At 42.3% G+C, this 13,909-nt stretch overlaps 2 protein-coding genes across 10 annotated transcripts in view; one reads left to right on the top strand and one right to left on the bottom strand.

Moving 5' to 3' along the window:
- col11a2 (collagen, type XI, alpha 2) overlaps positions 1-3,657 on the bottom strand; it is a 78,860-nt gene extending 75,203 nt beyond the window's left edge. For all 9 annotated transcript variants that reach the window (XM_084080850.1, XM_084080849.1, XM_084080848.1 and 6 more), the window contains exon 1: positions 3,147-3,657. In XM_084080850.1, the coding sequence (XP_083936976.1) occupies positions 3,147-3,264 (118 nt within the window). In that variant the 5' untranslated portion in view covers positions 3,265-3,657. The remainder of the gene's footprint in view (positions 1-3,146) is intronic.
- LOC311062080 (zinc fingers and homeoboxes protein 2-like) overlaps positions 1-13,909 on the top strand; it is a 518,056-nt gene that overhangs the window by 440,218 nt on the left and 63,929 nt on the right. The window lies entirely within an intron of this gene.

Raw genomic sequence — 13,909 nt, forward strand, 5'->3', positions numbered from 1 at the left:
GTGTAGGCCCAAAGTGCCACTGGAACGGCCGAGGAGGAGAGGAGAAGAAATCAAAGGGATACCAGACACCCATCAGTGGCCTGCATCACATGATGTGACCCACCAGAGTTGACAGAAATGTCCACACACTTACGCAAAGTCACAGGTATGCTGTGCAGCGGCTACAGCTGCCTGAGCTGGCCTGATCCACATAGAAGACCCATTCACTACCCCAAAGGAAGAGAGAGAGAGAGAGAGAGAGAGAGAGAGAGAGAGAGAGAGAGAGAGAGAGAGAGAGAGAGAGAGAGAGAGGCAGGAGGGAGGGTGTAAGTGTGGGGAGAGGGTATGTTATGTTAAGCTGAAGTGAGACAGACTGGCCTTTGAGAAGAACTCTGCTTTGAAAATGAGGTTGGGGAACATCCATGTCAAGAAAATATTGCCCCTATTTTCTCCTCATCGCAACAAAACCCTGCTTTCATGGCCCTTTCCACCACTCTTTTCATGTGCCGTGGTGGCTGCACAGGGGCCACCTCTCTGGTCGTCTCATTTTCCCAGGCAAAAGAGAATAAACATTTAAAAGGAAGGGGAAAAAAAGGGGACAGGCGGGCATTTTTCTGAAGCGGCCACCGTTTTCTCTAAATCGGTCTTTCACTAGCTGGGTGGGGTGCTTTATAGTTTACACTCAAGTCAAAGGGCCATGATTGCTATCCAGTACTGTGTGAAAACGACCCAACTAACTCACTGCCTGCAGAGAGAGAGGTTATGAGAAGACAAACTGGATGCTTTCACGCGCATGCCTGTAGCCTATCTGTGCGCAGGAACACAGCAGCTTCCAGAGGAAAACTGGAGCATAGGCCTACTTTGTGCGCTCACACATAATAACTGTGATTTTATCGAAAGCTACATGGGCTGAAAATTTTGGTAAAAACGAGCACCTTATTGCAAGTGCACGCCATTTCTAATCATTTCAGATCTTCGTCAAGGTGCTGGATGGTAACAGAGGCGCATTCACACTCATGCTGCATACATTTCCACACCCTTAACAGGTGGGAACAAAAATCCATAGCTACACACACACACACACACACACACATACACACACATATATAGACAAACATGAAGTGTATACAAAGCGCGCATAGACGAGGAAAGGAGACACTAAACGCATTCACTCAAGTCAAGCGCCTTGCCATGCGCTCTACTGCGACCGACGCGCTCAGCTCTGGTGCGCGCGGCGCGCTCCCACTGACTGTATAATAACCTATTCATAGAAAAGGTAAAAGAAAAAAAAAGGCTTCCGTTTCCAAAATACACACGGGAACGTACAATCACCTCCTGAGATCTAAATATGTTGCTGGAGCCAAAGAACATAACAAGAATGCGACAAATTATTATAATTAACCATCAGAAACGCACTTAAAAAAACACTTGAATAGACAATGAATGGCATCTAAATTCTAGTCTAAGTCAAATAAACATAATATTTGTATATCCTATGTGTTCTAAAATATAATAAGGCAAATATTGTAGGCCTGAATCAGTTAACCAAATCGAACAAGGCATTCATTCGTTTTAATTTCCAATTTTGAAAGCTGTTTTTTTTTTTGCAGGGGGGAGTCTAACTTTCATGATGCGCTGCAAAGTTATGAAAGAACCGAAGTTGGCAACTATCCTCAAAGATGTAATAATTTTCGATGAAATTATTTTAATATTCAAACGAATTAAATGGAAAAGTGAATGGTCTACTATCTCATTTTGGAACAAAATTATTCATTCGTCATAGGCTTTTGCCAAACTATTACTATACAATTGATTGAATGAGTAGGCTATAACAGCAAATATAGAAGATATATAACTGTACTCCTCACACGACACTCAGGGGTAGCCTATAAATAACCAGACGAAGACGACTAGTGGTCAGGCAATGAATGTGCATGCACAGTCACAGACTGTTCATATTCAATAAATAGCCTCCTATACTGTAGGTCGCTACAAGTTGATGGGAAATAGTTGTGCAAATTTACTTTAAAACAAATAAAAACTGAATAGGGTATGTAGGCCTATAATAGAAAATAAAAAACTGTCAATGTTCTTTGGATTTTGAAAGTAGGCCTTCATTAAACCATATAAAAGTGACGAAATCAGTTGAATTGTTTGCCAACTTCGAGTATTTAAAGTAAAAAAAATAAAAGGTTAGAAGAATTGAAACGTGTGTGTTCATGCAACTACATAAGGCATCCACAGTCATTTCTGTGTTTAAAAAAGAAAAAAAAACTTGAAAAAAAATCATTAATCATTGTCACATCCTACATGCCATGATATTACCCAAAACTCTGCTCAGAACTGGTGGCGGGCCGGGGAGGGGCGGGGGCCACAGGCTACACTGGTAAACAGCAAGTGTCCCTCAAGAGCCATCAATAGCTACTTTATTGCATACAACTGGTGGATTAGCTATGGTCTGTCAAATCAGTTGAAAACGACGGTAAAAAAAAAGCAATGATATCGGACTTAAAAGCTAAAACGAAGCTGCATGAGAGAATGATAAATGTGAGGGCATGTTGCAGAGCCTCTCGTGCACCGTTCCATCCTAGAAACGAAGTAGCCTAGGCATCTGTGTAAATATGAGTGTTTGGCTGGTTAACATAACCGTATAAATCCATCTTTCTATGATCACATGTGAATGCATATTGTCCAGAACTATTTAAAAATGCTCAAATGTATAACTGAATTCCTGGAATAGCTGAGCTGTTGGGCCAACCACTGGGGGATATCATGACACCTGTCAATAGGCTTGGCTCCAATCACATGTTGGCCTCTCGGGAGTTGACGATATAACACAGGCCAAAGAGACAAAATATCGGCAAAAATAATAATAATTGAAAGGGCAGTTTGTTATTTTCTTAATTAGCAATAACGTTTCCACTGTCATCACGGTCACATTAACTTCTAAGCGTCCCCTGTGGCCGAAATAATGCCAAGCTGCAGCTTTTGGAATGTGCGTAAAGAGCGCACAGTATGTAGACCCAAAGTCAAAGATAAGCATCTATGTAGGGATTTGTTATGTTTAGAACAACAACAACAACAAAAATATATATTTAAGATGGACATCTTGTTGCATGAATCATTAACAAAAGGTTAACAAGAAGAAGACAAAGCCATCATCTTACCTGCACTGGCCACGGCAGCTTGGCACAGGGCGAGCGCAACTGTTACCAGGGCGAAGGATGAAAAGTCCGCCATGCTCCAAGGCCTCCGCTTCTTCCGAAAGCAAACTGGCATATCCATAACTGACAGTAAACGGAGGTAACGGTGGAGGCTATCCTCCTCTCACAGAAGGATCCGACTCACCGAACCTTCTGAGAGGCACAAAAAGAAAAAAGGCACGCCTCTGGAGACGTGGTTACCTCTCTCCTCACGGACGCTCCCTTCTTTAATAAATTACCTATACCTATGTTATATTTACAAAACTTTAAATACTAAAAGAAATGGGGTTATGGGGTGAATAAATATGTTTTATTTAACGCTTTGAACCCCTTAGTGCTAGAGCCCCATTGAGTCAGAGGGGATGAGTGGTGCCTAAAGCGGAGAGAGCAGAGAGAGACCCTGGCTGAAATCACTCTCTCTCTTTCTCTCTCTCGCCCTCTTTACTTTCTCCCACCAAATGTGAGATAGCGTGTGTGTGTGTATGTGGAGAGAGAGAGAGTGTGTGTGAATGATTGAGGGACCATGCAGGGGGAAGGAGGAAAGAGGGAGGGAGGGAGGGAGAGGCCGTGCGTAATTGCGCGCACGGGGGCACACGTAGCATACGTGTACGAGAGATTGCGCACAGGGCTTTTTTTTTTAATGATGCACAAATATTTCGCTTCACGCTCAACAATGGCGACTTTCTTCGATAAGCCTGTGATTTAAAGTTACGTATAGAGTCAACCGTTTGCTAAGTCGTACTTAAGTTGAGGTAACTAGTAAAGCGTTGCTACCAGGTGAGCCACCGAGATAACTAGTCAAATCCTCGATTCGAGTATTAGTTGTAGTTGTTTGTACCAATAACGGCAACTTCTATGTACAGTAAGTAACCTACTCAAATCACTCCCTCAAACTCTCCAAGTTCTGAAATGGGCTATAATTGCGTGCTACTTCTCTCGTTATTTCTTACTTGCCATCCTTATCTTACTGGTGATGGCACCGGGCTGCGCCATCCGTACCACAAGGCTCGCTTTTTAAACCATGAGGCATGACATGGTCCATCTGTCTGTCAGCGGACGTTTTCCCTCCAGGTGAAAAATCATGGATCAGGTGGTAGCAATAGAGTGTGTGGCACCACTGGGTCCACAACAATTACACATAAGGGCCAATCAGCGCACTGTCCGTACTAGTAGCCACGCCCCTGACTTGAAAACCTCGAGTACATCATCGAATGTGATTGGCTAGCCCCACGTGACTTTGTGACGTAGTGGTATAGCTCAGGTGTGACGAGTCAAATCGGTAGGATGAGACAGACAGGCAGACAGGCAGGCAGGCAGGCAGGCAGGCAGGCAGGCAGACAGACAGACAGACAGACAGACAGACAGACAGACAGACAGACAGACAGACAGATAGATGGCACATTCTATCTATTAAGATATGCACATTTATTTATAATTTACAGCTGTAAATACTGTTTGCTTTGCCTTGACTTGTATTTACAAGAAAAAAAAATAAAAAAAAAATATTTAATATAGAAAAAAATATTTAGCATAGAAATTAGCAACAATGTTATTCACATTTATACTTAAGTAAAATAACTAATTACTAAAAGTCACAAAGATTTTAAAGGTACAGGTATAGGCTAGTCAGCAGATTAACACTAGCTTTGTCCAAATGAGCAAGATGGTGGCAAATAGGGTGATAAACGACCGAAATGGAAACAATACACAGGACCACAAGGGAAACAATACACAGGACCACAATGGAAACAAGCCCTCATGGCTTTTTACGTTATCCTTTTAGCATTATTGTATAACTGTACTTCTGTACTTTTTGTTAACTGTTAATAAAGTATTCAATCAATCAGTCAATCAATCAATCAATCAGAAAGGGAAATTAACTGTGGCCTACAAAAGATCATCTCCATATTGCATAAGTCCAGTTAGAAGTTTATTTTTGTATTTTTCTCATTGCTTAGAATAAAGACAGGGTTCACACACACACAAGACTACAGATATTGGCAATATTTATAAAAATGGGGATTTACTTCCTTGGCCTAACAGGCAATGTGTGCAAGAAATGTGGCGCTGAACGGTCCAGTAGTTTGCATGATTAACGCAGACACACGCACAGACAGACCCTCTTCTAGAAGGCTTGGCTCGGCCCCTAGGTGACACGCCAAATAGAGATTAATGTAATGTATGCACACTCAAATGTCTCCAATTTGTCAGTAAAGAGATATAGGCCTATTGCACTAGGACAGCACATGTCAATGTGGAATTTGTCCTGTGCATTCAGTGATGTGATGATACATACAGTGTAGTTCATTTCTTCAGCAGGCAAAGGTTAAAAGAAATAATGGGGACTAGTTGGTTGTGAGATGTAAGTTTTGAATATGGTAAGTTGAATCTACTGCATAACATTCATTCATTTCAGTCATCCCAAAAGGCAATATATTATTTTCATCATTTGAAAGACATTCTCACGTTCTCACCTGTCTGTCATAACATAACACTCTTATAGTAAACCCTCTATATTTCAAAGCCATTATATACATACCCGGCTGTCTGTCTTTCTAAATGTGCTCTACAGTCTATGGTTATAGTCACTTTCTTTGAATGCGGACGCCACAGCCAGCAGGCAGTAATTAACTATAATCATCTCTCTTTCTCGCCCTTTCATTGCTTTCCTCTATTTCTGCCTTTGATTCTCTGATGGGAGAGGAGGGGCGCGCGTTTGTATTATGTGGTATTTTCTCTGGGCCTCCCCTCTTGTTCTTTCGTCCCCTATTTACATTTTAGTCGCTTAAGCTTAATTTATACTCCATCATGCAAGGGTGTTGCTTGACAAAAAGAACAGATACAAGATGACACATAAATGAGGCTTTAGCTGACACCCTTGTATTAGAAGTGAGCAAGCAGGTAGGAGGTTCAGCAGCACACTTTGACAGGACAAGCGGCTGACATGTTACACATTAAGATTGCACATACAAGTAAGCCTTGCCAAGCCATATGGCAGGAGGCTATCTCTTGTTTCTGTAGCGTGAGGCAGCATTTCTATAGTCTTTGGTATGACCCAACCGGGGAATCAAACCCGGATCTCCCAAGCTCAGGGTGGACACTCTAAACACAAGGTCAAAGAGCTGGTTATATACTAATATATTATTTAACATTTATTTAAATACGCAATCTCATTGAGACCTGAGGACTCATTCTCAAGAGTGATCTATACAGATACTGTGTTCATGTACATACAGTATACTGCACACATATATAATTATGTAAAAGTAGAACATATGCACACAGCACCTTCAAAGCACCTCACGGTGTGCTATGACTATGTGATTAATGTACATACTTAGCTAATTCTTACCTTACTACTTTTTGCTATTTGTAATTCTGTCTTGTACTATTGCTGTTATTGATGCTACAAGTTACTCTTGTGTACTCGTAAATGAGATGTAACAAATAAAAAAAATCTCTCTTGAATCTCTCTCTGTTGAGGGGATTGAACCAAGAGTGATCTCCATTACAGGACAGTTAGTCACTCCACCATTTTGGTGGCCTCGCTAGTTTTATAAGACCTTGCGGTTTGGGTGATTTGAATTGGACAGCAGTAGTATGTTAGTGAAGAAGTTCTGCTGGAATGCACTCTGCTTTCCGTGTTCTGTTTAGGGAGCAGACTGCTCATTTGCTGTCGCCTGTAATCCTATGGGCAGAGGTCTCTTTTTTTAGGTTCTGTCCGTGAGGCCAGATCTCACGGAAAAAAGGCAGTGCCCTCTCATCAGAAAGTACAAGGATGCATTTCTATAAAGCACAGTAAAAGAAGGGGCACGCTGCCATGCTGATCTCTGCACCCGTTTCAACTAAGCTACTTCATCCACCAATTACACAGCCGGCATCAGAAGAAAAGAGCACTTTTTTTTATAGTTACCGAAGATCATAAGTATCTGAGAAGAAAAGAGCACTTTTTTTTATAGTTACCGAAGATCATAAGTATCTGAAAATCTAAACCAACATCTGTAACTTCATGTCTGGAAATTGAAGATTGTTTTTGTTCTGAGGCCAAGAGAACATAAAAAAGGCAGAGAGTCTCACTCTCAAGACAGCACTGGACAAGAGAAGACAAACGCAGAAGAAGACAGATAAGGGAGGCCAGGACAGAAGCAATTTGTCTGGTGCAATGTTGAAAACAATAACAAACACACAGTAACTGCCTGCCTGCATACCTACAGTAGCTATTAACTGCTTTTCCACGCCAACCCATTATTGTAGTTCCACCACAGAAGATGTTATTTTCGCTCTGGGGGGACTTTGTCCTAAACTAGGAAGTCCAGGAAACTCTCCCTCGGTGTGGGTTAGTTTGGGGTTTTTATTTTAAACTTCAGAACACAGTGGACCCAGTGTTTTTATGCCCTGAGAGCTGAGTTCTGGTCCCCATACATTCTGAGCTGTGGATGCCACATAGCTTGCAAAAAGAGACACCAGAGAGACCTGTGGTATGTGTTTGTCCTTGGCTTTGCTAGTGCATGATCACGCATGTGTGTGTTTTTGTGTTTTTGTGTGTGTGTGTGTGTGTGTGTGTGTGTGTGTGTGTGTGTGTGTGTGTGTGTGTGTGTGTGTGTGTGTGTGTGTGTGTGTGTGTGTGTGTGTGTGTGTGTGTGTGTGTGTGTGTGTGTGTGTGTGTGTGTGTGTGTGTGTGTGTGAGAGAGAGAGATACACTCTTTAGTGGCTAAAGTGACACTGAAGTGACACAGATTGCCTGGCATAAATGTGCATTTGTCTGATTGTCTGTCTTGGTGTGTGTGCATGTGTGCGTGCGCAAAATCCAGCATTTTGGAAGCTTTTTTATTTGAACAGCCTGATCTGCAATCCTAAACGCTCACCATCCATATTCATGCTCAAATAGCCTTTAATGCGTCTCCTCCAGAATAAATAAAAACTGGTGTTTGCCTCTGTAGCTGTAGGGCAGCAGTAGGAGGTGTTTCACCCCACGTCAATTTGCCTCCTCCCCCAACCACATACAGTAACATCTAAAATGGCCATAGCAGTAGTAAAAGTCCTCATAATCTGCTGAGCATCTACATTATAGGGAAGTACTCTCGTACCACCAGTGGTGGAAAGTAACTAAGTACATTTTGAGGTATCTATACTTTACTGGAGTATTTCCAATTGTCAGTACTTCTTACTTACTTCTACTCCACTACATCTCAGAGGCAAATATTATACTTTTACTCGACTGCAATTATTTGAAAACCTTAGTTACTAGTTACTTTATAGATTTTGATGATTATTACAAATCATACATTACCCACTTCAGCCCTATATACATTTCGGCCATTTGAAAATAGCCCATCTGCAAGCTGACAAAACATTGTGAGCTTGTAGATCTGCTATTTTCAAAAGATTTGTATACATTTTATACATTTTGGTACTTTAAGTACATTTTGAAACCAATGCTTTTGTACTTTTACTCAAGTAAATTTTAATTCCGGACTTGTACTTGTAACAGAGTATTTCTACATTGTGGTATTGATACTACAAAATGTGAGTACGTTTTCCGCCACAGCTGGCCAGAGCAGTCGTAAAAGTCCTCATAATCTGCTGAGTGTCTACATTAAGGAAGTACCACATATTCCAAAGCAGAGGAATTGTATGTAAGCATCCACCAAGAGTTAATTACATGTCTGACTTAGTGACTTCATACTCTTCGAACAGTAAAATAAGTAAAGCCTGTTAACTTAGCCTTATACACCCCAAGGGGTCTATACTAGTCTATACTTTGGTTCTACACTAAATTGTCTTTGCCAAAAATAGCAGATATATACAAGCTCACTTGTAGATTGGCTCTTTTAGCGGAATGTTGGCCCCCAGTATAGGCACGCTAACATTACAGTGGTTTGAAATATCCTGACATGAGAAAAAGGGCAGATGGTCTTTGGTTGTCCACGCCAGAAATAAATCTGGTGAACAGGTTTCTCTTAAGGTCAACGGCAAGTTAACCCACCAATTACTCAGTTCACCTTCGATGTCAGCTGTTTTTGGAATTAATAAAAAACGTACAATTTGTCAGGACAGATAATTTGAGGGCTGTACGAACCCGGAGCTCACCAGTCTCTACGGCGGTGAGGTTCTGTCAAGGGCTGGCCACCCACAGAACAGATTTCCTACACGCCAATCGGGTCACATTAGACTTTTAATTGGTTGTGATGTCATTATTCAGTTGCTGCACTTGTTGCCAATTTAGGGTTGAATCGGCTCTAACTAGTGAGAGGGTCTTTGTAGTGTGTGTGTGTGTGTGTGTGTGTGTGTGTGTGTGTGTGTGTGTGTGTGTGTGTGCGTGTGTGTGTGTGTGCGTGTGTGCGTGTGTGCGTGTGTGTGTGAGTGTGCGTGTGTGCGTGTGTGCGTGTGTGCGTGTGTGTGTGTGTGTATGCGCGTGAGTGCGTGCAAGAGAACAGCTGGAGCGGAGAGTGCAACAAGTGCCCATGGACTGCCCTCGCTCTCAATCTTTCTCTTTCTGCACTACTTCCAAAAGGGGAACCTTGTAATTACAATAAAGCGGGACCATATTATATTGCTGACTTCCTTGAAAAGTCTGTATTTTAGAGGGCAGGGCAGCTAACCTCGCACACACCCTGCTAGCCACAGCACACTGAAATAGATCACAGAAGGAGGGGGGTGCCATGGCCTGGGAGGAAACAGAAAGAGGGAGTGTGAGCTGATATTCCAAACACTAGAACAGTGGGGTTTGTGGAATGGGATTGACGTTAAAGTACGGGATAATGTATAGTGAGGCGGCCATTATTGGAAAAGAATCCCCTGCAAGCTGGCTTTATTTTCCAATAATGAATGTGTTGCTGACATAATCCTGATTATTACATGGCTACTTACAACAATTTGATAAATGATTATTGATTTCATCAGCCAATCTCGGGCAAGCTACTTTAAAAATGTACTTCATTAAAAATAAAATAGAAATGTGGAATGTGGAATCATGTAGAATCATGTGGAATCATGTGGATTGCAGGATCCACATGGGAACGGCATTGCTCCAATGTGGCTCTTGACTTTTAGACTTTATGTGGCTTTATGTTGGCTATGATGCATCTTTGATACATGACTCCAAATTTGGGCAAGGTTTCAGCCTGAGCGATGTGGTGAATGATGTTAATGAATCAGTCATTTGTAATGATACTTTGGACACTACACTTGAGGCAAAATGTGTGTGTGATTGATATTGAATATACTACAGGGTTGCAACTAACAATTGTTTTGTATTCGATTCATCTGTTGATTATTTTGTAAATGATTCAAATAATCTATGTGATTAAATTAGATGATAACATGACATTGATGTGGTTAGTTGAATAATCGATTAATAATTTCACCCCTTACTGAATAGATGTAGTGCCTGGTGAGACTGAAGGAGGAGGAGTGTGGAGCCAGGTTATACAAAGGAATTCAAGAGGAGAATGGGTCAGTGATCTAGACTTTGGCCCCTGAACACACCCAGCTAACCACATACCTCAAAATAGTCCGCAGAGGAGGATGGGAGGATGGGATGGAAAGGACAAGGGGTGAGAGGCTAAGAATGGGGGGGACGGAGAAAGAGAAAGAAGGTGAGAAGGCAGATATAGAGGGAGAGAGAGAGAGAGAGAGAGAGAGAGAGAGAGAGAGAGAGAGAGAGAGAGAGAGAGAGCGAGGGAGAGAGAGAGGCCCTTGCATAGAGAAAGGGCATGAGCGAGTGGGTGTGCTTCTTGCAATGTGTGTGGCAAGTGTGCGGCAAGCGAGGAAGTTTGCATGCCAACCATTAACGTACAGTATGGCGGATGTGTGTGTGTATGCACACACACACAGGAAGACACACACACACACACACACACACACACACACACACACACACACACACACACACACACACACACACACACACACACACACACACACACATCAAGAGAGGCGTACCTGTCCGTTCCAATGTATACCCACCTTTATGTTTTTATTCCCCCTCATGGAGGGGTGGGGGAGGTCAGTTAAAAATGCCAACATTTTGACACGTTTCTGTGGGCCAACTGTGTGTGTGTGTGTGTGTGTGTGTGTGTGTGTGTGTGTGTGTGTGTGTGTGTGTGTGTGTGTGTTACAGAACTAAATTATTCACTTTTACATTAATTCATCCAACTTACTTTGAGCGCATGCAGCATATCTCTCAGCGTTAAATATAGGTCTCCAAGATCGCTCGGATGCACTCCATTTAGCACAATCACTCACTATTAAAGATAATTTGTCCAGATGTGCCTGTAATAGTCACACTAATAAATGGCCATTATAGAACTGGTGATATAATTGGAGGAGGGAGGGAGGGCGGGGCTAACTGAGCCAGTTAACTTGCATTTGGTTTTGACACGTGCAGCAACGATGTTAAAATTAATGTTCCATTTGCACACACGCACATGCACATGCACACACAGAAATATTCTTTAGTTAAGGGCTTACGTACGGTAAACAAATAAATGATAACTTTTAATAATGCCCACTGTGAATCAGTCACATATTGGTGGATGACTCATTTTAGAGTGCAAGCCTTTAAGTAACAGCTGATGGCAAGAAATATCGCTTAGGCTTGTAATAACCAAATGTAGATGGGAATCTGAATCCCTCCAAATTCCCCCAAAATTAGAAGCAGGCAGACCCGAGATGTAGAGGAGCGATAGGAGTCACATGGAGGTGGTGAGGGGCTGGGTGGGTGAGAGAAACCTGAAGGGAGGGAGGGTGGCCTGGATAGGTACGGGCAGGAAAAATCACAAGAATGAAGAGAGAGAGAGAGAGAGAGAGAGAGAGAGAGAGAGAGAGGAAGGGGGACAGAGAGGGGGTGGGTACACAGGCATGCAGAGGGAGAAGGGAATGAATGAAGGCCATTGATGAAGAGAGTGAGGAAGAGAAAGAGTTGGTGATTGCAGGGGAAAGAGTAGGAGATAGATACAGAAGAGAAAGACTATGAGACAGTGGTGGTGGTGGGGAGGGGAGGGTCAGAGTGAGAGAGAGGGTGAGGAAGATGTGATCAACCACTATCGCACCCAGAGATAAGACAAATAAACAAATAATCAAATTGTGGTGGGTTTGAGAGAGATGGATGGATGGATGGATGGAAGCTGATTGTATGACATTCTGTATAGTAGTGTGTATATCTGTCTGTCTCTTATATGTCATCATGATTTGTGTGCATGGGGATCTCATCTTAAACAAGCTCAGTGCTTAATGAGTCTCCCAGTTTAGTAGACCTTGTATTGTGAATGTTGTACTTCCATGTACTGATGTTCTCATGTCTTACTAAATAAAGCACATCAATCAATCATGGATGGATGGAAGGAGGAGGGAGTTGAAGGCATCCAGGCCACCAGCAGTAGGATGCTTTTGACTGACCCTATAGTGAAGGAACTGGGTGTAACCGTAGGGACTTTGACAAGACTGCTTTATTTATATCCTCAGCACCACAGAATCACTGTTTATTCCATAAATAAAGGCAAACACTTCTTCAGCACTCACTCACTCACTCACTCACTCACTAACTCGACTGCACAATGGTACAACATTACGGACCTTCTCATTCACACAGCTTCATATTAACACAGTTCTCATACATGGTGGCCTCTCTGCTGGGATGGAACACTGTACATGTAACTCCCAGGCGGGCCACTCCATGGGTTCAAACACACAACCTTCTAGGCCAGTGGTTCTTAACCCGTTAAGACCTGAGGCCGATTCTACAAATAACAGTTACTGAAAAACGTATGTCACTATATCAGCGGTTATCAAACGTTCTCATGTTTTAGACTGAGGCCTTGGGGGACTCCGATAAACTATGTACAGTATATATAAGGTTTAAGTGATTAATCATAATTTCAAAAAGAAGAAAAAAGTGTTGCACACACTGGCTCCAGATGCAATCACATAAAATTGTGAAATTGTAATTGTATATTATACAATCACAATTTCACCCAACAGATAAACAGCACAAAATCCCACACTAAATTGTCTTTGAAGATACTGGTTTAGTAGTGTGTAGAAACGTCTTTTCAAATGGAAAAAGTGTCAACACATCTTTCTTTCTTTTTTTCTTCTTTTTCATAGAAATGCATTCTTTAGTGATGTTCAACAAAGGGTACATTAGCATTCAGGCTTATTATTTCCACATTATTATTAGGGTATTAGAGTAAGCAACTGTATGGTTTTATGAGGGAAAACTCTCTGATGTGAACAGCAGTTCAGCACATGGTTTCCCAATCTTTATGACAATAATGACAAAATAGGGATGCCAGGTTGAATGTATAGTTAAACTGGAACAACAATCTCATGAAATTACATTTGAGATACTATCTCCTTTCCAGTTGACCCCCTGGTGCCAACTGGAAACCCCCCCTGGGGGTCACGACCCCCACTGTGAAAACCACAGTTTCAGCAGACAGATACAGTAGAATGAACTCAGCTTGGAAGTGCACACAGTTCAGTATCTGTTGTGAGGAGGTTCTGGTGTATAGCCTCCTGGCTGCTCTCCTGGGCTCTTACAAGGTCTACTTTCATTAGGAGTCTGAAGGGACACCTATAGGGAAGCATCACCCCAATGTCAAAGTGACCCCTCCCCCCTGTGACCTTGCCCCGCGACCTCTCAAAGACCAGCTGAGAGTCTCCAGTTCCAGCCGCGTGGCGCTGCCCATTAACCTCCACCACATACACATGCACGCCAGCACGCG

Source organism: Gymnoscopelus microlampas, assembly GCF_963454915.1.
Source record: "Gymnoscopelus microlampas genome assembly, chromosome: 15".
Taxonomy (NCBI): Eukaryota; Metazoa; Chordata; class Actinopteri; order Myctophiformes; family Myctophidae; genus Gymnoscopelus; species Gymnoscopelus microlampas.